The sequence below is a fragment of the Lissotriton vulgaris genome, chromosome 8, assembly GCF_964263255.1.
Source record: "Lissotriton vulgaris chromosome 8, aLisVul1.2, whole genome shotgun sequence".
Taxonomy (NCBI): Eukaryota; Metazoa; Chordata; class Amphibia; order Caudata; family Salamandridae; genus Lissotriton; species Lissotriton vulgaris.
The window spans coordinates 204,466,573-204,493,866 of NC_141696.1; the positions used below are offsets into that span (position 1 = coordinate 204,466,573).

The following is a 27,294-nucleotide window of genomic DNA, read 5'->3' on the forward strand; positions in this document are numbered from 1 at the left end:
TGCGTGCTGTTTTCAAGTATTCCCCTATGAACTACAATTCCCAGAAGGCCTTGGAAGGAGGGGCCTCTTGGTATTTTAATCAGTTTTGCATGTTACGCGGCGTGCAAAATTCTGGATTCGGGATGTGGCATTGAGGTGGAGAGAGTTTGTCTATGCTGAATGAAGAAGCGGATTGTTTGGCTCCACTGCTGCCTGTTGGACTCTGGCGAGCCGTTGTTGGATTCGTAGATGACTCGCAGTGGTGGTTAAACCGGAGTCTGCAGTTTCAAGACTGTGAGCGCCAAGGGTGGCATTGTTGCAAAGCGAGGCATCTCTGCTTTCTGGAAGCTGCTGCGGGTAGGGCTGAGACAAGGCTTCAACGGCTGTTGAGGTCATTGAGCTACTCAGGCTCGAGTGGCACTTGGCTGGGAAAGACCGCGCTCTCTCTCTGACTTTAAACCAGAAGCAGCCCAGGACGGTGCTGTGTGCGGGTGCCTTTGTATGCCTAAATACTTTGAGTTTGCGCAAGCTGTGCTCACTTCATATCCGCTGGTTGTGCTTTCTGTTCCTTATACTTGATTGAAGGGTCTGGACTCTCTCAGGAACTGGGTAATGCAATATTTTGCTTGGTTCTCTGTCCAGAGGATATTGATTTATTTTCGAAAGGACCTACTGGAAATCAGGATTTTGTACATTTCCTTTCTTTCTGCTTGTAACCACTTATTTCAGCTTGTGACATTTCCGTTATGTTCATGATATACTTTTAAAAGGGGAATTGGACAACAAGGGTATGCATGAGAGGTGTTCAATAGGAAACGAAGCAGGATTGAATGCGGAGTAATCTGCGTGCTTTGTGTTATAGGTGTATCCTCCTTCAATGCGAGAAGTATCGTTCCTGAGGTAGAGTTTACAGAGAAACACTGTGGCAGGTGGAACTTGTTTTACAGGTTCTAGTCTCATTAGTGAGACCCTATGAGAGTAGCTAGAAATGTAGGCATGTATTAATCTATGTGTGTTTTGGTTACAGGTCTCCCTATCCCAGCTGTTCCCACCCTAATTCCTTTCCCTCACTTGATCTCCTCAATACTCTGTACATTATGTGTTAGAGTTGGGGATATCGAGAGGTGGACCCCTTTGAGCATCAACCGGATCCCGAGGAGTTCCCGTGGTTTTGACTCCGATGCTTGATGTATCTTTAAGGCACACACATGAACATGTATGCATACATTTGGATAAACATTTAACCCTCCCCTACACTTTTGGCAGAAAAACGTCTTTCCACTCTCCAGTTATTATTTTAGTAGCACTTGTAAGCTGCAGACAGGGGCATATTTGGGGTGTTACACCCTCCTAAATACCTCTATTCTATAATGAATAGTTGGGTACAGGTGTTTTCGGTTGGGTATGGTGAAACCCACACACACACACTCTCTCTCTCTCTCTCTCTTATTTTACAAGTAATTAGTTTTAAGTACCCCTTACAATCTGAGCCCCGCTTTCATTCCACTGTCTGTCAAACTCTGCTTCTGCAGTGTTTATCTTCTAATGTATTCAACATTCTATGCCAGCATGACTAAGCTATGCCCCTGGCTGCAGAAGTCTGAACAATTGGCACTCACTTTTTGATTTGTTTTCATTCCGAGCCTGGGCAGCGCATGCGCAGCTCTGCGTGGCATGCTGTATTTGAGTATGGACCATTCTCCGCCCAAAATGTTTATTTGCTTGCTTCATTGTCCTTTTTAAATGCTGGTTTTTTATTCATCAATAGGCTTGTTAGTCCCTCCGTCCCTCCTTAGTACTGCTGTGTCTTCATTTGTAATCTCCCATGAGGCCTGGCCCTATTACTTCTGTTGTTACACGGTATGTCGTATTTAGGGCCATATGTATCAAGATATCGTTTCGCGATTTCTAAATAGCGATTTTTTGCGAATCGCTGTTTAGAAATCGCAAAACGGTATGTATGTACAAAATCTCTATTTTTTAGCGATTCCTTATCATTCTTTATTTGCGAAATCGCAAATAAAGAATGATTTCCAATGCATTCCTATGGGCCAGGAGGCCCATAGAAATCATGGTGCAATAATTCTCAAATTGCGAATTCGCAATTTGCTAATCGCAATTTGAGAATTATTACAAGGGTGCAGGGGTGTCTCAAAGACACCCTGCTGCACCCCTCAAATCTACATGTGTGTGCATGTGGCACACATACATGCCCTATGGGCATGTATGTGTGTCACATACCACCCTCACGAATGCCAAATAGGGCATTATTATGAGAAATCGCAAATTACCACCAACTACAAGTTGGTGGTAAATTGCGATTCCTTAACACAAATTCGCACTTCAAAAATGTATCATACATATCATTTAAGGAATCGCAAAATTTGCGATTCCTTAAATGCTATGGCAAAATAAGGAATCGCAAATTATTGCGATTCCTTAAATTGCGATTGTATGATACATTGGAAAAAATGCAAAAAGGCCGTTTGCAAATCGCAAAGGCTTTCATTTACAAGAGTTTGAGCTATTGGCATTGTAAATCACAATGACTCTTATTTATGTGTTAATTATCAAAACAGATAAACAAAAGGGCATTGACAGTTACAATGCCAGTAGCTTAAAATCTCGAAAATGCGAGACCTATTGCATCACAAATGCTTGTTTAAATTGCTTTTTATATATTTTTGGAGTTAATAGAAAAAATGAAGGCCCCAGTTATGGAATCCAAACGAGCAGTCATTAAACTCTCTCCTGTCCTGGTAGTGACCTGCTAGTCTGCCCCTTAGCTCAACACCCTCTCCCCCCAGGCCCCAGCGTATCAGCTGCACATATTGAACCGTTCTGTATCCAGAATTGTAATGGAAAGAAGCCAGTCCCTTCCAAGAGGGAATAACCATTTGCTAGTCCAACACATGAATATAGTAACAACACAATATAAGTGGATGGAGCGATGTGTGAGCAAATAAACGGAATGACAACATTCCCAAACAGACTTCTCCCAGTGAAGAGTTCATTGTGTTGTTTATTCTATTTTGCTTTTATTGTTGATGGCTGAGTTAGTTATCTGCACGCGTTGTGGCAATCTGTGTTCAAGAATGCGCTCCTTAAAAACTGCAGCACGATAAGGAAAGTCGAACTTTGACCCTATCAACCTCCCTGGATGATTAAAGACGGGAGGGGGCTGGGAACCACGTGGTTAGCAACATTCCGTTGTTTCAGTTTAGGATCTCACAATACAAGGACTTTTGGACCGGGCGGCAGAAGCGCTGACATTTCCCGACTCTGCTTTCGGCTCCCGGGTCTGTCCCAGAACATTTCAGAACCGGGAATAGGGAGAGAGGTCCCAGAAAAATGTTGGTGCCCCTTGACGAAGAGTATGAACTGGACCGGCAGAGGAAGCGCCCTAGCCCCCGCCTCATCTTCATAGCAGTGTTCGGTGCAGCAGGACTATTCAGTTTGGGCTTCGTTCTTGGTTCGTTTATTTTAATGTACATATTTACGCAGGCAGCGGATAAATAGCTTTACAGTTAGTTTATTCAGTCATAGCTTTTTAATCAAACGCATGTTGCATTCTGGACTTTGTAGTTTCACTTTTGCGATCATAAGTACGTGCTCAGTTATTCCAAAGTGCTGTTGGTTAAAAATGTAATAGATTTTCATAAGCGTTTAACGTGACACGGGTCAGCTATGCTTGAACTCCACTATGATACCTATTTTTGAGAAATACAAGGGATAAATAAAGTAGGCATGACAAAATAATGCATGCCCTTTAGAGGGGGTGAGGAGAGAGGAACATGGGAGGGGGGGAGAGTCGAGGTTGGTGCAGGGAAAACATCAAGGGCGAAACGAACAGAGAACAAAGCCACGGGGTATGCAATTATCAAGGCATAATACACACAATGCAACTCAAAATGTCTGATGTCCAAACTAGTGGTAGTACATACCCAGAAAGACACTGCAAGGGTAATGAAAGCACAATAAAAGGATTACACATCTACAGTTTAGGTATCATATCCTTCTGGTCAAATCTTTTATTTTATTGGGCGAGGTCCCAGGGCAATTGAATGAATAATACGGGGGCTCCTCGGGCCCCCGCAGCCCGGGGTACCGCTACCTCATAAACACTCATAAACTTATTAGAAACGCTCACAGTCACTGTATGATGTCATCCCTGATGTCATTTGAGATGTCATCAGTTATATCACTGACCATGTCAAGAGTGATGTAATATGTGAGGTCATAAGCATTGCATTGCGGGGTGCAAGTTATAGTTAACTCAAGTAACTGTAATGGCTGACTTTCACTGTTTTTTTATGAGTGAAATGGCAGCCTAACTATAACGTCCCTGTAACCTTTTGTTTTTTTTAGTCAATTTCTAAGGTTTTTTAAATTCTATTTGCTAACTATAATGTTCCTATAACCGTTGTTTTTTTAGTGGAATATATATATATATATATATATATATATATATATATATACACACATATATATTCCTTTCCACACTTGCCAAAGCTTAGGATGCACTTTCCATCAGTAAAACCTCAGTCAAATAAGGCAACAGCTCCATCAGAAGATACACGGGTTCAATCAATTTGCCTTACGCATTTCAGACTATTGTACGTCCTTGATCACAGGCATGATTGGCAGCAAAGTAAATGGTAAGACTTCTGAAGCATTTCACTAGTACCTTTTATTGCCCACAGGTGCAGCTTCACGTAGTCCCAAAATTGCATTCTGGGATCAGTAGTCTTTAGATAAATACCACAGTTCGTAATAAAACTCACCGCTGCCAACTCATATTAGTTATAACATCAAAATTCAGCCATTAGTGGGCTCCCCATGATCAGCATTCAGCGTTGTAAAAAATATGCTCTGCTAAACTGATGGACCGACACTCGCTCCCAAAATAGAGAGCCCATTGGCCCGCTGTTGTCTGCGGTAGTGCAATCCTCACGGCTGGCATGCCATGGTATTTATTCCTTTCCACACTTGCCAAAGCTTAGGATGCACGTTCCATCAGTAAAACCGCCGTCAAATAAGGCAACAGCGCCATCAGCAGATACACAGGTTCAATCAATTTGCCTTACGCGTTTCAGATGAACGGCGCTGTTGCCTTATTTGACGGAGGTTTTACTGATGCATCCTAAGCTTTGGCAAGTGTGGAAAGGAATGAAAATATATATATATATATATATATATATATTAGATACCCACTCATTCTTCCAGGAAAAAGTACTCAGGACACTCCAGGATGCTTGTGACGTTTATTAGCAACAAGAAGTCACACACCGACGCGTTTCGCCGTAAGGCTTGTTCACGGTAAAGCTAGTAATGTTCCACTTCCGTTTACATACTTTCATTAGTGACAATAGAAATAGGACTAGCACATTACAATAAAGCATGTCGATTTGCCATCTTATAGTGGTAAAGAACTCATATACAATCGTTTATAAATCACTTGCTCATATTGTATTACATTTGGCAGGTTCATCTGAATTATAACAGGTAATGTTACATACATGTTACACTCAATTTATATGATCATTTCGGGAAAATACCAAAATCACATCATCACGGTTCACAGCCTGAAATAAACGTTATATACGTTCAGCCGTGCACAACAAACAGTGTACAATAACACTTCTACCAAGATAGTCTCGCCCTAGTGGGCTTAATTCCTTAATATTGTGCAATTTCGCCCTAGTGGGCCTGACTGCAACCATGATTATATTAAACATTGATAATGCCAATGTTCCTTGTGCCATCTCATGTTTGCGATATGTGTTGATTTATTCAAATAACCTTGATGCTGACAGATGATGCAGAAGCAGGTTGTATCTCACTAGACATGAGACAGGCGTTCGATACCCTACATTGGAGCTATATGTTATGAGCCCTACCGCTATTCGGAATACCAGACGAATATGTGACTTGGTTTCAGCTGTTATATACGGATCCTACGGCCTGGGCCCGAACCGGGGTCATATCTCATGACCCTATCCTATAGCCAGAGGTACGCGACGGGTGCCCCCTATCGCCCCTGCTATTTGTACTGGCGCTTGAACCACTAACCATTAAGATACGTGCAGTGGCGTGAGAAAGAGGTATCACTCTGGGGGCCACCCCTCATATTCTCTCCGCCTACGCGGATGACATCATGCTCTATCTCAATAATTTCCGGGGTCCCAATGAGCCCCTCCGCACGGGGTTCTGGCATTTCCAAACACTGTCTAGCCTGACGATCAACTAGTCCAAATCATATGCTTATTATTTTAAGGACTCCACTTGTTTGGAACCTATTCCCTTGACCACTGGAAGTTTCCCATTGCACTTGTCACATTTAAATATCGTGGCATTCAAATATACAGAGAACCAAAGGATCTGTTGTAGTGCAGTTCCTATTTTCCCAATAGACTCTGTGCATTGGAATAATATAAACAGCAGTGTAGACGTAGGACTGAGGTCATCTAGGTATCTATTGACTATGTTAAACTTAATTTAGGTTTGCGCCAGCTAGCTCAGAGGTCACTGGAAACTTTCTCGAATGAATAGGGAGGGATGAACTTCCCTGGCTCAGACAAGAAGGGATTCAGTTTCCGACAACCGCATAAACATGACATCTTTGCTCCCTCAGAATAAGAGTGTATCTCTAGAGTCGTGTGAAAACAATAGACAGCTATTTCACTCAGTCAGCAGTGCATACTTAGTTTCACCAGAGTGCAGAGAAATAGAGAGACGGGCGTTTTCAATAAAAAAGGTGTTATTTATTGAGCAGTCTTCTTTCTCATGCAATAGAAGTGAATTGCCACAATTGCAATACTTAAAGTAAAGTAAAGTGCGTACAGTAAAAGTAGTATTATGAAATAATACTGTAATAGCATGGATATGGTTTCTTAGCCATATGATGCTCAAAATGAATAAAATATATACACACATAAATACATTGACTTACGTACTCAACTGGTGCTTCTAACTAAGCCTACCCCGGTGTACCTGACCTAAGCCTAATACGTGGGAGGGGATGAGTAAGTAGCAGTTTTAAGTTAAGTTGGTTAAGATAATTTTGCCAAGAATCTGCATCAAGAATTCTCTTAAGGGTTTAGTCAGCTCCATACCTTGGTAATAGAATGTGGGAGGTCTCGTATCTCTTTCCTCAGGACTCGATATTCCAGCAACCCGCAAGGGTAGGCTGGAAACACCGGAGCTGGATTTTCTCGGCTGGAGAAAAAGACGCCTCTCTCAGTGCGTCAAACAGGAGGGGCGGCTTCCCTGGGCACTCGCATCAGCTGGGCTCTAGGGCAAGTAGATGGCCGCTCTGCTCCAAACCACCGTGTGTTTGCTTAAGGCAACCGTCAGTATTTTATACCTGGAAGGTGCCGGGTTTGACGTCAGGTTGGACATAAGACGTCACTAAGAGCTAACAGTTCTCTCAGGACTTCGGGAGTTCTTGTTCAAATCAAAATAAAAGCAGGGGGGTTTTCCCGGGCTGCTGGAGGCTTGGTTTGTTTAAAGAACTTGTTGTGCTCTCTAGGAGTCGATGGGAGTAGCCGTGCTGTGCTTTGGATTGCATGGGCTAGTACTGAATATGAATCTGATTCTTATGCCTTTATCAGGATATTATTGATTATAACCTCACAAGGGCATAAATCGGGAATATAGAATTAGGGTCCTAGATATGAACACGACACCCACTCCACGGATTGATGTCCATCATTACTAAAAACTAAGCAATAATAAACATTCAATGATGCATGTGTTTTTTCCGGCCCACCCCAAAACACATATTTCGCATTTGAAATGGTATAAGGTAAATACAAGAAAAATGAGTTTTTGTCCTGTACGCTTTTCAAGCAGTGTCATCATTCAGATAAAAGCATATATATATATATCAGCTGAATGAATTGCGAAAATCACACATGAAAGGGCTCTAAATACAGAAAAGAAGGTTGAGACCATTTCATCACATATTTATACAAATTGCTGTATATGTGCTAGAGGCTGAGGTAAAATATTGTCTCTAGTATCCTAAAATAGAAGCTCTGTTCTCTAAGAATAGTTCTACTTTAAGCAGAGTACCATGTGCCAAATAAAAGGTAAATATTTTGAAAAATGGGCAAAATAATTTCGCTTTCAGGGAAAAAGTTCCAAATATTTTCTGTAGCTTTGTTTATCAAAATTGAAGGCCGAATTCAGAGTTCAAAGAACGCTGTGTGCTCATTGTTTTTATTAAGAGTTATTCTCGTTGACTGGAGAGAACATTATTTCAGACAGACCTGCAAAAAATTGGTCTATCACATCAGGTGAAAGTTTGGCTAAGTTTGTTCTCTGTGTGAGTGCTATCATCGATGGTTGGATCAGCAATGCTCACAGAAGGCTGTACCTATTCGGTGCTGCTTTCCTCTCTTACCTCACCGCCACCTACTCGTAGTGGTGAAGTCTCAACGAATGCCGTCATCAGAATCGGTAGCCACTGGGGACAACACGATGCATGAGTCGTTACCGGACCTAGCAAAGTATTGATTTCCATTGGTACTGCTGATTGTAGTGTAAGACAGACGTCCAACACGCATTCTTCTCCGCATAGCAGACATCGAAGCACAGGTATGATGCAATCTTGCCAGATCAGTCTGAATGAAAGAAACCAGGTTGTACTCAGATCTCTTAGCCGGGCCAATCCGAGGACCTCGGTATCGTATTGCTAGGATTGTTTCTTCCATCGTTGCTAGAGTCTTGCCTGTGGATTGGCTTGCCATATCGGAGCAGAAGGAGCAAAAATAAAACTCCTGCCACGAGTCCCAAGATTAAGGGTAGGCCGCCGAATGCAGAATGGACAAAATTCAGGAAGATGCCCAGAACTGTTTCAAAGGGTGCTAACAGTCCCGAAAAAATTGTCTTAAATTCATGTGTGATGCCACTGGTATCAGACATGTTTAAGATTTGGCTTAACACTTCTACGAAATGTACGGGGCAATTTGTTGATAAATGGGTATGTATCTCTGCTGCTGTCCTTGCAACTTGCAGATCATATGTTTCTTTTGATGACGTTAAAGGCACAGTTGTTTGTAAAAGAATAGACTTCATTCCGCTTAAAGTATCAATTCGAATAGAAGAGATATTCAACCGAGGCCATAACACAGCCCCCATATCTGGATTGCTGTGTGGATACAATACTTGCATACAGCAAATGGCCCTGGAAGTTACAGTTTTCAGATAGGCTTTTCCTGGCAGCATGCCACAACAGCTGTGGTCACTTATTAAAATGTAACTACCGTTAGAAAGTGGTCTAAAAAATAGCTCTACCTGTTTTGCAGGCGTGCCATGCAGTTGACATGAAAGGTTGTTTGAAGACCCTTCGCAGGCTCCATGCAAATTAATTCCTTGACACAGAAGTGTACCGCTTATTGATTTTTTTACAATTTTTACCACTAAGAGATACCTCTTTGTTTCCTTCACTATAACATCTGTGTGCATAAGGTAAATCCCAGGATGATTTGATGTATTCTTTACCCAACCTTTCATACTGGCCTGCTGGTATATACTCTTGACAGTATTTGATCTGGAAAGTTGTTATCGGAATTGTAATCGTTCCATGTTTTATCCATTCAATGACAGGTCTCTCTGACATTGTCAATGGCAATCGCTCGAGTTTTTCAATGCTCAGAATCGTATAGTTTGCTCCTTTTTGTGCCAAACTGATTTGTTTATCAGTAAGGTTAAAGATACCGAATAATGACGTTGTGTTGATTAAACGCCATGGTACGTTGATGTGTTTTATCTAGGACCCCGATCAATATTGTGACCTCATGCCCCTATACGGCTATAATCAATACATATCGCCTCTGCAGTCCATGACAGTCCATGACACAGCAGAAGCCACTTCCTTAGATTCCTAGATAGCACATCGAGTTCTTTCGACATACCAAACCCCCAGCAACCTGGGAAAGCCCGCTTGCTTTGTTTTGATTAGTAATAGTAAGAACGACCAGTTCTTAGTGACATCTTTATTGACGTCTTATGTCCAAAAACTTACGTCAAACTCGGCACCTTTCAGGTATAAATATACCAACGTTGCCTTAAGCAAGCACACAGTGGTGGTGAATACTGGAGCAGAACAGCTGTCCCCTTGCAGAGAGCCCAGCAGATGCGAGAAGCCCACGGACGCTGCCCCTCCTCCTTGACGCTACGAGAAAGACGCTGTCTTTTCTCCTGCCGAGAAAATCCAGCTCCGGCGTTTCCAGCCTACCCTTGCGGGTGACTGGGATATCGGCTCCTAAGAAGGAGATACCAGACCTCCTACATTCTATTCCAGAGGTAAGGTGCTGACTAAACCCTTAGAGAGAATTCTTGAAACAAACTCTTGGCAAAACCAACTTAACTTAAATTGCTACTTACTTACTCCCTCCCATGTATTAGGCTTAGGTCAGGTACACCGGGGTAGGCGTAGTTAGAAGCACCAGTTGAGGTTGTTAGCCAATGTATATATGAATGTATATATTTTATTCATTTTAACTATCTTATGGCTAAGAAACCATATCAATGCTTATACAGTATTATTTCGTAATAATCCTTTTACTGTACGCACTTTTCATAATAACAAGTCTTGCAATTGTGGCAATTCATTTCTCTTGAATGAGAAGGAAGACTGCTCAATAAATAATATCTTTTATTGAAAACGCCCGTCTCTCCATTCTCTGCACTCTGGTGAAAGTAAATCTGCACAACTGACTGAGTGAAATAGCTGTCTATTGTTTCACACTACTCTAGAGATTGACTCTTATTCTGAGGAGCAAAGTTGTCATGTTTATGCGGTTGTCAGATGCTGAATCCCTTCTTGTCTGAGCCAGGGAAGCTAATCACTTCCTATTCAGTCAAGAAAGTTTCCAGTGACCTCTGAGCTAGCTGGCGCAAACCTAAATTAAGTCTAACATAGTCAGTAGAGACCTAGAAGACCGCAGTCCTACGTCTACACTGCTGTTTATGTTATTCCAATGCGCAGGGCCTATACGGAAAATAGGAACTACACTACATGGCGCCCAACGTTTGGTAAGGCGATAAAACTAACGCAAGATGTTAGAGTAACTCAGTCATGCTTTTTCACACAGACCCTTTCTCCCGTAAATACTCCAATAGACGTCTGGAGTGGGTGAAAGAATAAAATCCGCCGGAACTTAGTAGGAAGAGATTCCTATGTAGAGTTTCTGGTTTAGTCAACGTTGAAGGATACAGTGTTCCAAAATATTGTGCACCTAATCTTTGTTTCCTTGGAAACCTGCTCTACAAACCTTAATTAATACAATGTCAGAAAATGGCAATAACAACGGAACCAATGAAGTCACAGTAGACGCGAATCAACAGGGACCCAATGTTACAGGGATTAATGAACCGGGTGCGATTATCATCCCGACAAACATAAGAAAATCTATAACTTCAAAACTTATAGAAAACGGACGGACATCGTGAGGTGGTACAGTCATTTTCGTGATAGAGGCACACGAATATCGGCAGACAGAGGTATTCTATTCTTGGATTAACTTTCCAGCGGCAAACGCTACAACACACGAGTTTCACTATTACAAAATTGAGGAACCACCGGATGAATACGCTCCTTTCGAGGAGATTGAAATCCCATTAAAATACCAAGAGCACCTGCTCTGGTTTAAAGGTGCCCTAAAACATAATGATCACATCACCAGGCTCGGTCCACTAGGTAGACCAGGAGCAACGTGGCCGGTTCTAGCCAGCTACACACCACATCCAGACATTGATAAAATGTCAAAAGAAGAACTTTTAGCACAGCTAAAATTACTAATTAAAATACACAGACAGTTAGTCCAATATGTAATCCAAACAGCTGTTAATATTCCACAGCTGACCCCTCATCAGGGGAACACAAATAAAATTACACTACAAAACATACAATCATGTCTTGGAAAAACTCCCGCAAAACGGGAACAAATTCCTTTCTGGTTAGCACAGAAAATTACTCAAATAGAGGCAGTATGCCGAATACTACCCCTATTGAGAAACACAGAATTCTGACTATCTGCCTTCCAATGGGGGTCACACCACATGTGGAGGACAGTGACACTTGGGGTACAGTCTTTGCTTCGATTTACACAAAAACACATGGTGTTCCGTCCATGGCGGTAATGCCGGATGTGCTAAAACAAATTCAGAATGAATACAGTCAAGAAACTGCTTTAACTCTTGGTATGAAATTACTGAAAGAATTCAAGCTGGTCTCGGCTATATTACTAGCCAACATAAAAGGAGAAGCAGCATCTGTGGCGATCCGCCTGAAATTGAAAGAAACAGATATAACAGATCAACCAATTGAGCTTGCCAGAATCATTGAAAAATGCTATGAAGAATTAGGTAGAGATAGTTTGGGTGGGAGACCAGTAAAAACCCAACTACTTGAAAATCCTGAAAAATGATTTATTAAAAATAATCTAACACTCCTAAAAAGAGCTGGGATGGAAATAAACAATCCGCTCCCAAAGAAAAAGTTTTCCAGTCCAGAGGAAGGTCTCCTTGGCGGAGAGAAAGAACTCCGACTCGAGAACACCAGTCTCCCCAGAGGGAGCACTCTGAGAAAAGATATAACCTTAGAAATAGGGATAACTTGAAAAAGCCTGATAGACATCAAAGTATTGATACACGTCCTTCTCGATCTTTTTCGCAGAAATCGGAAAGAAGAGGACGGTCAGACCCAAGGGAAGAGCACACCAAGTCCAAAGACAAGGAACCTGCTCAAAGTAAAAAATTACAATTTCCAAGGAAGAAGGTAGCCACTATTAGAGTAATCGAACATGCCGAGAATACTGAGGACACAGCTGAAAAACGGAGAGTGGGCACAGACAATGCTGGACAGTGCAGCAGAAATCAGCAGAGCTCGCAAGATCCTGATGAGTCATCTGGAGACAGTGGACACAAATGAATACATTCAAGTAGAAACTGCAGACACCAGGGTTAGCAAACCTCACAAGAAATACAAAATAACACTGCGTATAGAGAGAGATAAGACTAGAAAAATAAGGGGTCTATTTTGGGATAACCTCTCAAAAGGCTATGACATCCTGTTAGCTGAGAAAGATTAGCCCCCAGAGTTTGTCAGGGAGTGCCCTCATGGCGAAGAAATGATTATGCCTGCCTTCTCAAATCTCATTCCAATTCACACTAAATATATGCAAGGAAATGGGCAGTAGCCCAGGCACCAGCATTATATAAAATTCATGTAGGATGGGACGAGGACTCTCCTCCTCACAAAATCCAGTTAAAATGTCAACCAACTGCACAAAGGCAGTACCCAATTAAGGAAGAAGCAAAAAAACAAGTCAGGGAGATTTTAGATCAACTTGAATACCAAGGGGTAATTGAAACATGTACCTCTCAAATGAACAATCCTTTGTTTCCTGTCTCCAAACCGGACGAATCGTATCATCTAGTCTTGGACTACAGACACCTTAACTCATGTTGCAAAACATTTGCAGTACAAAATTCGCATAGTGCTGCACGAATGAATAACATAGTTCACAAAAAATACAAAACAACATTAGACATATCTAATGTTTTTTTTGGTCAAAATATTGCACCAGAAAGCAGGTACTTGACCGCTTTCTCAATAATGGGGTCACAGAAAAATTTCTGTAGGCTCCCACAGGGATTCAAGAACAGCCCAGGATTATTCTCAGCCAGAGTAACAAAGTTACTACAAATGTATGATGATGAGGCATTATCTTATGTCGATGACATCTATCTCACAGACGACGACTTGGATACTCACTTGAAAAGAGTGAACACCATAATACTTGGGTTCGCAGCAGAGGGTTACAAATTCAACTTTAAAAAGTCAAGAATTGTCCATCTAACAGTTTTATTTTTAGGATACGAATTATCAAGAGAAGGAAAATGCCTAGCGGACAACTTCTTAGAGAAGTGCGCTGTACTCCAAGCACCAAAAACACTGAAGAACTTACAATCGATTCTAGGCTTCCTGAATTTCGGAAGAACTTACATTCTAAACTACGCAGAGAGGATTAAACCTCTCTACGAATTAATAAAACCTGATTTTAAACCAATCAACTGGACTCAAACACACAGAAATTTTGAGATCACTGCAAACAGACATGTTAGCTAAAACAAAATTAGAAACACGTGACAATACGCGCAACCTTGTAATCCGGGTCATCCCAGGAAGATGCGGATTCACGTACCTGACCTCTAATGAGGGAGAAACTGTACCAATAGCTTACAAATCACATTTGTACACACAAGCAGAAAAAACATTCAGTCTGACAGAAAACACTGTAAAGGCAGTTCAAACTGCTGTAGCAAGAGAACGAGCCCTAGCCCAAGGCAAAAGAATAACTGTTCTTCCAGCAGAATCAGCCTTCGAGGCGCTATTCAGCCCAGTAAATCTAAAAACAGTGGCACTAGATCCGAAATGGATACAGTGGGAAAATTCTCTTGCAGCAGAGGACGTGAAATACTATTTCACCCCGCACATGAAAAAACTGAATGATTTAAAATATGAAAAAGAATATCCTCTGCCAATCGAAATTCTCCCTCTAGAACAGTATTCCTGTATAATCTATACAGACAGATTTGAACAGCATTACAAATTAGAAGACAAATACTACGATGCAGCCTGCGCCATTATTAAAGGTCGCTGGCTCTGCGGTAAATTCAGACCGAAAATAACAAAAACTGAATCACTCAGAAAATGTTCGGCTCAGCGAGCTGAAATCAGATCTTTAAAGATGGCGCTTGAAAATGCCGAACGTGAATTCCCGACACTAATCGTGTGCGATTCGCATTTTTGCGTCAATTCTTACAATAATGATTTGCAGAACTGGGTTCAAAATGATTACAAAGACGACACAGGTGCCACAATAAAGCATAAAATGCTTTGGAAACAAGTAGTTCTTTTACAGAAAGAACTACAAAAGACTCACGTGATACACACTCTGAGTCATCAACGTGATGGCATTCACGTTGCAGGGAATTCATTGGCTAATTCAGCCACAGCGGAAGCAACTAAACCGGCTTCCGTAGCCACAAAAAAGCGTTCAGAAAAATACATAGACGAGGAAACCATGCTGGCGGTAAAAACGTCTTCAAAAGGCAACTGTGCAGCACTACCTGTGAACTATCCACTCAATTATACATACGTAATTGATGCAAACTCCGTTCCGTTTGCTCGAATCCCTGGAGTGGGGGATAGGGTAATTCCAAACACGAATTGGAGAATCTTATTAATAGCAGACGCTCACATGGGTGAAGGTCCAAGGCACAAACAGATGAAGGAATCTCTGACTGAATTACAATCAGAATACTGGTGGATGAACCTGCACCATTATAAATTTGTAAAGAGCTGTTCAGACTGCGACAGAGACCTCAGTAACGTGTCAAGCGGAGTAATGCCATGGACATTTCTGAAGGTAGCATAGGGCTATCTACACATGCAATCCAGCGTCCTATTAATTGTTTAAGACTACATTCACTTAAAAAAATGTGGCCCCAGCGCTCGGCTGACGCCAGAACTGTTATAAAAGATTTGCCAGTCTTTATCGGCACATACGCAATTGCCATGCTTCATTCTGACCAGGGTCCTGCTTTTAGCTCTCGAGCTTATAAGGAGGCCATGACCAGCATGGGCATTGGATTGCGATTCTCTTGTCCCTTCCATCCTGAGGGAAATGGGGTAGTGGAAAGAAAAAACCGAGACATAAAGCAATCTATAACGGCAAAGGTATTCGGTTCGGGTGATGGGTGGGTCCAGCATTTAACAAGTGTCCAACATAGTCTTAACAACTTGCCAAGAAATTCTCTAAAAGGTTTCAGCCCGTACAAACTATTGTTCGGAACTAGAATGTATGTTCAGGACTTAGATAGTCTTGCTTCAGTGGTAGAAGATAAGAAAAAGGACTTTGACATCAAAGATCGTTTGGCTGTTTTACAGGACTTAAATGAAACAAGAAAAGCCCTGAGCAACATAAAGTTAAAACAACAGCCAACCACCACTGAAGACACACCACCTGTCCCAGCAAGACCTGTCTGGATTCCAAAGATTGGGGATCTGGTTCAGAGAGAAAATAGCGGTGAAGAAGGAATTTGTGCCTTCTTACAGAAAAGCAGTACCTGTCTTAGCAATCAACGGAACAAGATCAGTAGTACTACCGCCCCTTGCTGGTAAAAAGGAGAACAGAGTTGTATCAATCGACCTGGTAAATCCACAATCATGTGGCCTATAATCAATAGCAGGCCCAGGGGACTCCCAAGAAGTAACAGAATACCCAAATTTGCTAGTATCCAAGAGGTTCAAACTGAAAGACTAATCACATTTGATAAACTTGCAGTGAATTAAAAAGGACTATGCAGAAATGCCATGGAACTTGTGCCTCTTGAAACATAAATTGAAACAGTTCGTCGTGAAATACCAGTCTACAATGATGTGGCATCAGAATGTGCTAATGAAAGGCAAATTGAGAAAACCATTCCAACAATCGACAGAACTGCATCTGGCTACTTCATCAATTTCAATAACTTTTCTGAAGATCAAAGCGACCCTGAAGTGACGCCAGAAACAAAGACTTTTAAAGAAAAAGCAAACAGAACTCTTTCATCAAGTCAAAGAAGCATATCTAAATGCACCATTGATTGAGCATTGGATTGTATCAGGGGTACTTATACTCCTACTATGCCTAATTTTAGTTTTAATTTTAGGAAAATGTATTACAGTTCAATGGACACAGCAAGTCAGAACATGAACTTAGTTCTGAAGCCTCACAAATCATCTCCCATCGAGAAAAGAGAACTATCATCAGTAAATGTCACAGCCATTCCAATACCCGGCGGGGTAGTTTGGGGCAAGACAGACTAGGAAATATATGGCCCGGTCAAGCTCTTGAAATATCCTCACCAATTTAAGGTTTCATTAAGTGACTTTTGTAAAACCAAGTACATTCTCTGATGATTGGGACTTTAAAAGTATAAATGATATGATGTCGGATTTAGTTTTATCAGCAAAATTTACAGAACATGATTATTTGCAAGGTTCATCGAATTATGAACAGATGTACTGTTTTACACATTATACAGACCACTATTTACATACATCTGCTCAACCTAGAAATGTTTTTAAATATAACCAATGGGAACATTGTGCTACTCCACCTAAAAGCAGTTCAAAAACATTCTATGAGAAATTCCAATACTTCTCAGGGTTTAACACAAGCAATGCAGAAACATTTTATTACAAACTGTTGGATAAAACAGGGACAAAAACCGCGCTGACAATTACTTAATTGATATATTCAGAAGCATTTTATGAACAAATGTAATCATTTTGTTTTGATTTCTGGAAAAATAACATTGAAACAAAAAACATCTGGGGTACAAAAGATTGGCAGGTACAAGGCCTAGAAGCATTATTTCGAGCCTGCATGATCCCAGAACAAATAATGTTCTTGAATGACACAATTCAACAAACAACCTGTCTTGGCCTAGCCAAGATTAAAGACCTTAACAAACCGTCTATTCCAAAGCCAATACCTGATAATGCAACCACAGATATTGAAATAGACGTATCCCAAATTTTAAATGAAAACAGGACACATCCTGATTGGAAAAAGTGGTTAATCTGGCCTACAGACACGAATAACTGTCAAGATAGATTCCTGAACAAATTACAGGGGTTAAAAATGACCAGACCAGACCCTAGATACTCCCAGAGACAACATCCAGGGATAGTAACAACATACAGTGTAGGGAAACTATGCCTTGAATGGCTACACACATCCACACTGGCACAAATTAAGCAACACTTGTCTTTACTTAAAGATGGTGCTGACTTGCGCGATTTCATAATGGGACCATGCAAACAGCGTCAAAAACGTTTCATAGCGGCCAGCATATATGCTGCATACAACGAGGCATGGAAAGAAACTCAAATTGAAACAGCAGAGAAAATACGAGAAATTGATCGTATTAATTTGGAAAAATCACTTTCTGTTGTGGACAATGGGTTAATGACTCTGTCCTCCAGAATATATTCACTGGACAGTATTGTATCATCTGCAATTGATATTATAGACCAGGACTTGCTAATGTTACAACATGGCCAGTCCCAATTACGTTCTATAGTACACAGATTGAAACAGTTTGTCATGAAACACCAGTCTACAATGATGTGGCATCAGAATGTGCTAATGAAAGACAAATTGAGAAACAAATTCCAACAATTGACAGAACTGCCTCTGGTTACTTCATCAACTTCGATACCTTTTCTGAAGATCAAAACGACCCTGAAGTTACACCAGAATTAAAGACTTTTAAAGAGAAAGCAACAGATTTCTTTCATCAACTAAAGGAAACTTACCTTATTTCTCCATGGTTAGAGTTTTTGTTTGGGCTAGGTGTATTTTTCCTCCTGCTTTGGCTCATCATGATACTTTGTTTGGGAAAATTCATTGAAGGGAAATACAGTTCAATGGACACAGCAAGTCAGAACATCAACTTAGTCCTGAAACCACACAAATCATCTCACGTGAAGAAAAGAGGACTATCATCAGTAAATGTCACAGCTATTCCAATACCCGGCGGGGTAGTATGGGACAAGACTGACTATAAAGTATATGGCCCGGTCGAGATCTTGAAATATCCTCATCAGTTCAAGGTTTCATTAAGTGACTTTGTAAAACCAAGTACATTCTCTGATGATTGGGATTTTGAAAGTATAAATAATATGATGTCAGATTTAGTGTTGTCAGCAAGATTTACAGAACATGATTATTTACAAGGTTCGTCTAATTGTGAACAGATGTACTGCTTCTCACATTACGGAGACCATTACTTACATAAATCTGCACAACCTAGAATTTTTTTTAAATATAACCAATGGGAACATTGTGCTACTCCACCTAAAAGCAGTTAAAAAACGTTTTTTGAGAAATTCCAATACTTCTCAGGGTTTAATACAAGTAATGCAGAAACGTTTTATTATAAACTGTTGGATAAAACAGGGTTGAAAACAATGCTGACAAATACTAAATTGATATATTCAGAAGCATTTTATGAAAAAATAATGACATTTGGTTTTGATTTCTGGAAAAATAACATTCAAACAAAAACAATCTGGGGTACAAAAGATTGGCAGGTACAAGGTCTAGAAGCATTATTTCGAGCCTGCATGATACCTGATAATGCAACAACAGAAGTTGAAAAAGACGTATCTAAAATTTTATATCTAAACAGAACACATCCTGATTGGAAAAAATGGTTAATCTGGCCTACTGACACGAATAACTGTCAAGATAGATTCCTTAATAAAACACAGGGGTTAACAGTGACCAGACCAGACCCTAGATACTCCCAGAGACAACATCCAGGGATAGTAACAACATACAGTGTAGGGAAGCTGTGCCTTGAATGGCTAGAATCATCCACACTGGCAGAAACTAAGCAACACTTATCTTTACTTAAAGATGGTGCTGATTTGCGTGATTTCATTCTGGGACCACGCAAACAGCGTCAAAAACGTTTCATAGCGGCAAGTGTATATGCGGCTTACAACGAGGCATGGAAAGTAATGCAAATTGAAACAGCTGAGAAAATACGAGAAATTGATCGTATTAATTTGGAAAAATCACTTTCTGTTGTGGACAATGGGTTAATGACTCTGTCCTCCAGAATATATTCACTGGACAGTATTGTATCATCTGCCATTGATATAATAGATAAAGACTTGCTAATGTTACAACATGGCCAGTCGCAATTGCGTTCTATTGTACAGCTAGGCTGGACGCTGCAAAATCTTCGTTCAGGCTATGTGCCATGGCGTTTAATCAACACAACGTTTTCCATCTTTAACCTTACTGATAAACAAATCAGCTTGGCACAGAAAGGAGCAGACTATACAATCCTGAGCATCGAAAAACTTGAGAAATTACCATTGACAATGTCAGAAAGACCTGTCATTGAATGGATAATACACGGGATTATCACAATTCCGATAACAACTTTCCAGTTTAAAAATTGCCTTGAGTATATACCGGCAGTCCAGTATGAAAAGTTGGGTAAAGGATACAATAAGTCATCATGGAAATTACCTTATACACATACATGTTATAGTGACAACAACAGAAATTTATTTCTTAGTGGTGATAAGTGTAAACAATCACTAAGCGGTATACTTTTGTGCGAAGGTATTAACTTGCATGGGGCCTGTGAGGGTACTTCGAATAACCTTTCATGCCACCAGCATGGCACACCTACAACACAGAGCCATTCTTTAGGCAACTTTCTAACGGGAGTTACGTTCTAATAACGGATCACAGCTGTTGTGGCTTGGTGCAAGGGAAAGCATATCTCTTAAGCGTTAGCTCCATGGTCACTTGCTGTATGCAAGCATTGTATCCAAATGGCCCTGGAGACTCAGTGGCTCCGATTTGGCCTCCTTTAAATATCTCTTCTATACGAATTGATACTTTAAGTAGAATGAAGTCTGTGCTTTTGCAGACAACAGTGCCCATCACGTCATCAAAAGAGACGTATGATCTCCAAGTTGCAAGGACAACTGCAGAGATACATACACTTTTATCAACAAATTGCCCGGTGCATTTCACAGAAATGCTCAGCCAAATCCTAAATATGTCGAATGCCAGTGGTATCTTGAATGTATTTAAGACAATTTTTTCGGGACTGTTAACACCGTTTGAAGCAGTCCTGGGCATCTTTCCCAATTTTGTCCATTCGATCTTTGGCGGCCTACCACTACTTTTGGGACTCGTAGCAGGTATTTTATTTTTGACCCTCCTGCTCCGATATGGCAAACCAAAACGCAGACATGACTCCTGCAAGGATGGAAGAAACGATCCTAGCAATACGCTACCGGGACCGCATAACTAAAGTCCTTGGGATAGCCCGGCTAAGAGATCTGAATATGACCTGGTTTCTTTCATTCAGACCTATATGGCAGACCTGCATCTTACCTGTGCTTCGATGTATGCTATGCGGAGAGGAATGCGTGTTAGACACCTGTCTTGCACTACAATCAGCAATACCAATGGACGTCGATACTTTGCTAATTCCGGTAACGGCTCACGCATCGTGTTGTCCCCAGCGGTTACCAATCCTGATGACGGCATTCGTTGAGACTCCTGCGCTACGACTAGGTGGTGGCAGTGACGCAAGAAATGAAAGCAACATCACCCAGGTACGACCCTCTGTGAGCATTGCTGATCCTGAAATCGATGATAGCAATCATTCTCACAACTGCCAAGTTACAGCATTATCGAACTTGGTCGAACTGTCACCTGAATATGTAGACCAATTCTTTGCAAGCCTGTCTGAAATGATGTTCTCCCCTGAACAGCGTTCCCATGAACTCTGAATTCGGCCTTCAGCTCTGATCAACAAAAGCTACTGAAAAGCGTTTGGAACTATTTTTTTCCCCGCTCACCATGAAATTATTTTTTCCAAAATTTCCAAAATATTTACCTTTTTTCTGGCACACGTACTTTGCTTAAAGTAGAACTATTCATAAAGAACAGAGCTTCTATTTTTAGTAGATCTAGAGACAAAATATAACCTCAGCCTCTAGCACATTTTTACAGCAATAGTATTTACTATGTGATGAAATAGTCTCGCCCTTCTTTTCTGTATTTAGAGACATTTCATGTGTAATTCTTCGCAAAATCGTTCAACTGAATACAGATGCAATATTTTTTTTGAATGATTACTATGCTTGATAACGTACAGTACCTATTCATTTTCATGTATTTCATGTACACCATTTCAAATGCAAAAAGTATTTTGGGGTGGGTAGGAATACACATGCTTCTTATTGCTTTAGCTTTTAGTAATTTGATGTACATAAATTCGTGGAGTGGGTGATGTGTTTTATCTAGGACCCCGATCAATATTGTGACCTCATGCCCCTATATGGCTATAATCAATACATATCCCTATAATGGCATAACAATCAGAGCCATATTTCAGTAACTCGCCTCTGCAGTCCATGACAGTCCATGACACAGCAGAAGCCACTTCCTTAGATTCCTAGATAGCACACCGAGTTCTTTCGACATACCAAACCCCCAGCAACCTGGGAAAGCCCAGCTTGCTTTGTTTTGATTAGTAATAGAACTCCTGCAAGCACTGTAAGAACGACCAGGTCTTAGTGACATCTTTATTGACGTCTTATGTCCAAAAACTTACGTCAAACTCTGCACCTTTCAGGTATAAATATACCACCGTTGCCTTATGCAAGCACATGGTGGTGGTGAATACTGGAGCAGAACAGCTGTCCCCTTGCAGAGAGCCCAGCAGATGCGAGAAGCCCACGGACGCTGCCCCTCCTCCTTGACGCGCTGAGAAAGACGCTGTCTTTTCTCCTGCCGAGAAAATCCAGCTCCGGCGTTTCCAGCCTACCCTTGCGGGTGACTGGGATATCGGCTCCAAAGAAGGAGATACCAGACCTCCTACATTCTATTCCAGAGGTACAGTGCTGACTAAACCCTTAGAGAGAATTCTTGAAACAAACTCTTGGCAAAACCAACTTAACTTAAATTGCTACTTACTTACTCCCTCCCATGTATTAGGCTTAGGTCAGGTACACCGGGGTAGGCGTAGTTAGAAGCACCAGTTGAGGTTGTTAGCCAATGTATATATGAATGTATATATTTTATTCATTTTAACTATCTTATGGCTAAGAAACCATATCAATGCTTTTACAGTATTATTTCGTAATACTCCTTTTACTGTACGCACTTTTCATCATAACCAGTCTTGCAATTGTGGCAATTCATTTCTCTTACCTGAGAAATAATATATTTTATTGAAAACGCCCGTCTCTCCATTCTCTGCACTCTGGTGAAAGTAAATCTGCACAACTGACTGAGTGAAATAGCTGTCTATTGTTTCACACGACTATAGAGATTGACTCTTATTCTGAGGAGCAAAGTTGTCATGTTTATGCGGTTGTCGGAAGCTGAATCCCTTCTTGTCTGAGCCAGGGAAGCTGATCACTTCCTATTCAGTCAATAAAGTTTCCAGTGACCTCTGAGCTAGCTGGCGCAAACCTAAATTAAGTCTAACATAGTCAGTAGAGAACTAGAAGACGGCAGTCCTACGTCTACACTGCTGTTTATGTTATTCCAATGCGCAGGGCCTATAGGGAAAATAGGAACTACACTACAACGTAGCCTGAAGGCAGATTTTGCAACATCCAGCCAAGCTGTACAATAGAACGTAATTGAGACTGACCATGTTGTAACATTAGTAAGAGTTCATCAATGTGAGGGAAGAGGAATAGCTGTCCTATCTGTTCCCCAGAACTAGGCAAGTTAATCAAAAGTGGATAGGACACTTGTAACCACTTATACCAAGAGAAGTATTGAAAAACCCTCATAAACGTTGTGTACAACGAGAAGCGGTATATCTTATTGTCCGCCCCACACAAACGTTTTGGCAGTAGTCATTGGGTTTAACAATTTGTGTCTTGCCAGCCTCAACCGAGGCGTTCTCTGGTTTTTTCGTGGCAGTCTCCAGATAATTTTTGTAGTCACCCCACTGAAAGTGCACAGAAAAAATAAAATAAAATAGTTGCCAGACGACTTGAATGTTCTTTATTAGTATCGCTGGACTCACTAAGTTAAAAAAGATGGGTATGCTCACAGGAATTTTAGGAATCCATAGCATAAATTGGATTGCAAAAATGTCGACATGTTTCTGCTCTATTGGCCCGTGGGTCTAAGAGCATTCGTCAGGACAAATACAACACTAAACACAAATAAAACTACGTATCACTATTTGTGATGTAGACGTGTAGATTTTTAAACTTAATAGTCTTACCCTTATGAGGTTCTATGAAGTCACCTAGAAATTATTAAAGAAAAGGTGGGGTCACTGGTGGCATTTAACCAATGTTCAAAGTTGGTTAACAGAGAAAACATTATACTGTTATCTTAAAAGCTCAATTGAGTACATAATTATCAGTTTAGGAAAACAAAAACAATGGTGACATTAAAAGCGAGTAATTGGAGGCGACATGTGTCAGACTAGCATTCGTATAGACAACTGTGAATTTTACCCAAAATGAAGTTTGACATACCTCTAGGTTAGGTGAACTTTGAGTGAACCTAATAGAGGAGAAGGGGATAGTGAATATGTGGCCATGTTAGTGTCGTAGAAATGTCCGAATACCTCAAGTGAGGTCTTACCTTAAGGGTGATTATTTTAAGGTTCCCTCAGGAGGTAAGGACACTTGTCCCAGGCTATAACGACATCAAGCGAAAGTTAGTAACAATGATGCCGCTACGTAGCGATTAGATGCGGGCAGAGAGTGGAAAACTTACCCACAACGGAAGCGTCTTTCACGTCTTGTGCTGGCTCTGCCTCCTGGACGCCAGGAGCACGCTTCCAATGGCGTTTTAACAGCGCTTAGTCAAAGAGATAGAAATGGGACGATTTTTTACACAGATCGAAGACAAGATTAGACTGGAAAAATAGCAAATTCAGAATCATTTAGCTTGCTAAGATGTAATTATATGTTATCTCCGATGTGAATTTATGATTTACATGGCACTACCGAAAAGTTTTAAATGTAATCTTTCTGACTTTTGAAATATGGAACATTCACATATTAAGGCTGATCATGCTAATTGCGAAAAAATAGGGTTCTCTGAATTGTCTTTTGCAAAAAAATCAGCGTGCAAAGTGGTGCCAACAGATGTCGTCATTTAGACCGTACTTATTGGTCTTAAGGCGATCCACCCAACGTTGTTCTTTTTCGTATAATACTTTGTCAACATTGGGTGTTGTATCTGATACTTTTTCTATGACTGTCCACTTTAGGTCCTCAATGCTGTGTTTCAATTCAATAAAATGTGCACAGAGCTTTGTTGTAATCTTTTGTAGGCGAATATTGCTTTTATGTTCCCCTATGCGCAATTTCACCTTTCTGCAGGTCATACCGATGTATTTCTTATCACATGGACATGTGATCATATAGATCACATGGGAGGTGTTACAATTACTATGTTGCCGTTGGGTCCATGTGAATGTTGTAGACAGTTGTAAGGTCTTGGAAATAGATGTGGATTTACAGGCCGTGCAGGAGCCACATGGGTAGCGGCCAGTCACTGGTGTCATGTTGATGTTTCTAGTAGGGTTTGTTGGGTTTATTTGTTTTGGACGAGTATGTACCAGCATATCACGTAGATTTTTTGTTCGTCTGTTCGCAAAGCGAGGTTTTGGCCAGTTAAATTTTCCAGTGTTTACAATGTGCCAATTCTTACTGATTAGTTTATTGACCTGATATGATGCAGGCCCAAATGTAGTTACACAGGTCATGAGGTCCTTATTTTCAGCTTTTTCAAAAGTTGTTAGAAGGTTTTCCCTCGGTTGGTTTGAGGCTCTTTTTTGGCATTTCGATATTGTGGATTGTTTATAGTGTCTTTGTTGAAGCCTTATGCTGAGAGCTTTCGATTGTATCTGGTAATCCTTCTTTTGGCTACAGTTCCTTTTGAGACGCAAAAACTGACTGTAAGGTAAGTTGTCTCTTAACGGTTGTGGATGGTAGCTCTTATAGGACAACAAGCTGTTTTTGGCAGTGGGTTTTCTGAATGTTTTCGTCTCAATTCGGTTTCCCTCTGAGAAGATCGTCAGATCTAGAAAATCAATGCTCTCCTTATCTGCTGTGTACGTGAATTTAAGCCATGGATCACGTGTATTCAGCCAATCAACAAAAGTTTTTAGATCTTGGTTATTGAGCCAGATCAAGAGGACATCATCAATATAACGTTTCCAGTAGAGGATACTGGAAACTTAAGGATTGGCAGTTGTTAATACCTGTTGAGTTTCAAAGTTACTTACGTAAAGCCCTGCCACCGATGGGGCAAAAGCACTGCCCATCGAGGTCCCATGGCTCTGCAAAAACAGTTGGTTTTCAAATTCAAAATAATTTTCGGTAAGTGCCATCCGGCAACATTCCAGGACAAAGTGTCTCGGTGTTCTGAAATCCCAATTTTCTGTGAAAAGGACATCTTCCAACATTTCAAGGGTCTCTTTTTGTGGCAGACTTGTATATAATGATTCCATGTCCAGTCCCACTAAGAGCATACTTGTGGGGTCATAGGGCTGATCTTTAAGTTGGTTCAATAAGTCTCGGGTGTCTTGTAAATAGGCAGGTGTTTTTTTAACAAGTGGTTGTAGGAACTGATCCGCAAATTTTGAGAGGGGTTCCAACACTGATCCTATGCACGAAACAATTGGGCGGCCTGGTGGAGGTATTCTGTTTTTGTGAGTTTTGGGTAAGGAGTAGAAATACGGGATCTTTGGGTGTTCAGTTGTTAGGAAATCCGCTTCTTTTTTGCTTACCCAACCATTCATTTCTGCTTCATGGACCATAATTGCAATAGTTGTTTTTAATCTCGATGTTGGGTCCACGGTGATTTTGGTATAGAATTTTTCATCCGCCAGGAGTTTGAGACATTGATTTCTGTAGCCTTCTTTTTCCAGGATAACTATTCCACCACCCTTATCTGCGGGTTTTATGACAATATTTTCCTTTGTCTGTAGTTCTTCCAGAGCAATCCTTTCTGATCTGGTTAGATTTTGGAAGGGTCTCCTGACATTGTTTGCCATGTTGTCAATTCCAGTAAGGATGGCTTGTTCGAAAGTTAGTATTTCTACTGGTACCATATTTGTTGGTGGAGTAAAGTTAGATTTTTTGCGAAGGGTCGTGTCTCCAAGATCAGTGGTTGGGGTTGACTCCCAAAAATATGCCTTTAACTTGAGGGAGCGACAGAATTCCGATAATTCACATTTGAGTCGGAACAAGTCGAGGTTAGGAGTAGGGACGTAGCCAAGTCCTTTGTTTAGGACATTTTCTTGTTCTTTCGAAAGGATCATGGGGCTTAAGTTCACAATCAGTGACTCGTTTTGCTGGTCCCTGGCTTTGTTGCGGTCATGCTTCTCGTTTGAACATTCGGCTGTTGGTCTTGCCATGATATGTTTCTTCTCCTTCCTCTTTGGTTTTGGCCCCTCAAGAAAAAAGGATCTTGATTCTGGTTGTTTAACCCTTGTTGTGGTATACCCATGAAGTTTTGCATTTGTTGGGGTCCTTGATTGTACGGGTTCATCCAGCCCGTGTATGATTGCATATACGGCTGGAAAAAAGGCATTGATGCCCATGAAGTGTTGTCTTGGCCATCTGTTGCCTCTTCTCTGTGGTCTGGATCGGTATTGTCCTCTGCCCCGTTGTTGGCCAGAATCTTCAGACCCTGTATCTGATCCTCCTGAGGAGTCCCA

General features: G+C 41.0%; 1 protein-coding gene across 1 annotated transcript in view; it reads left to right on the plus strand.

Annotated features, from left to right (window-relative positions):
* The first annotated feature begins 3,125 nt into the window (after positions 1 to 3,125).
* LOC147696876 (glutamate carboxypeptidase 2-like) overlaps positions 3,126 to 27,294 on the plus strand; it is a 653,445-nt gene continuing 629,276 nt past the window's right edge. The window contains exon 1 of the mRNA XM_086933984.1: positions 3,126 to 3,451. Within this exon, the coding sequence (XP_086790110.1) occupies positions 3,331 to 3,451 (121 nt within the window). The 5' untranslated portion in view covers positions 3,126 to 3,330. The remainder of the gene's footprint in view (positions 3,452 to 27,294) is intronic.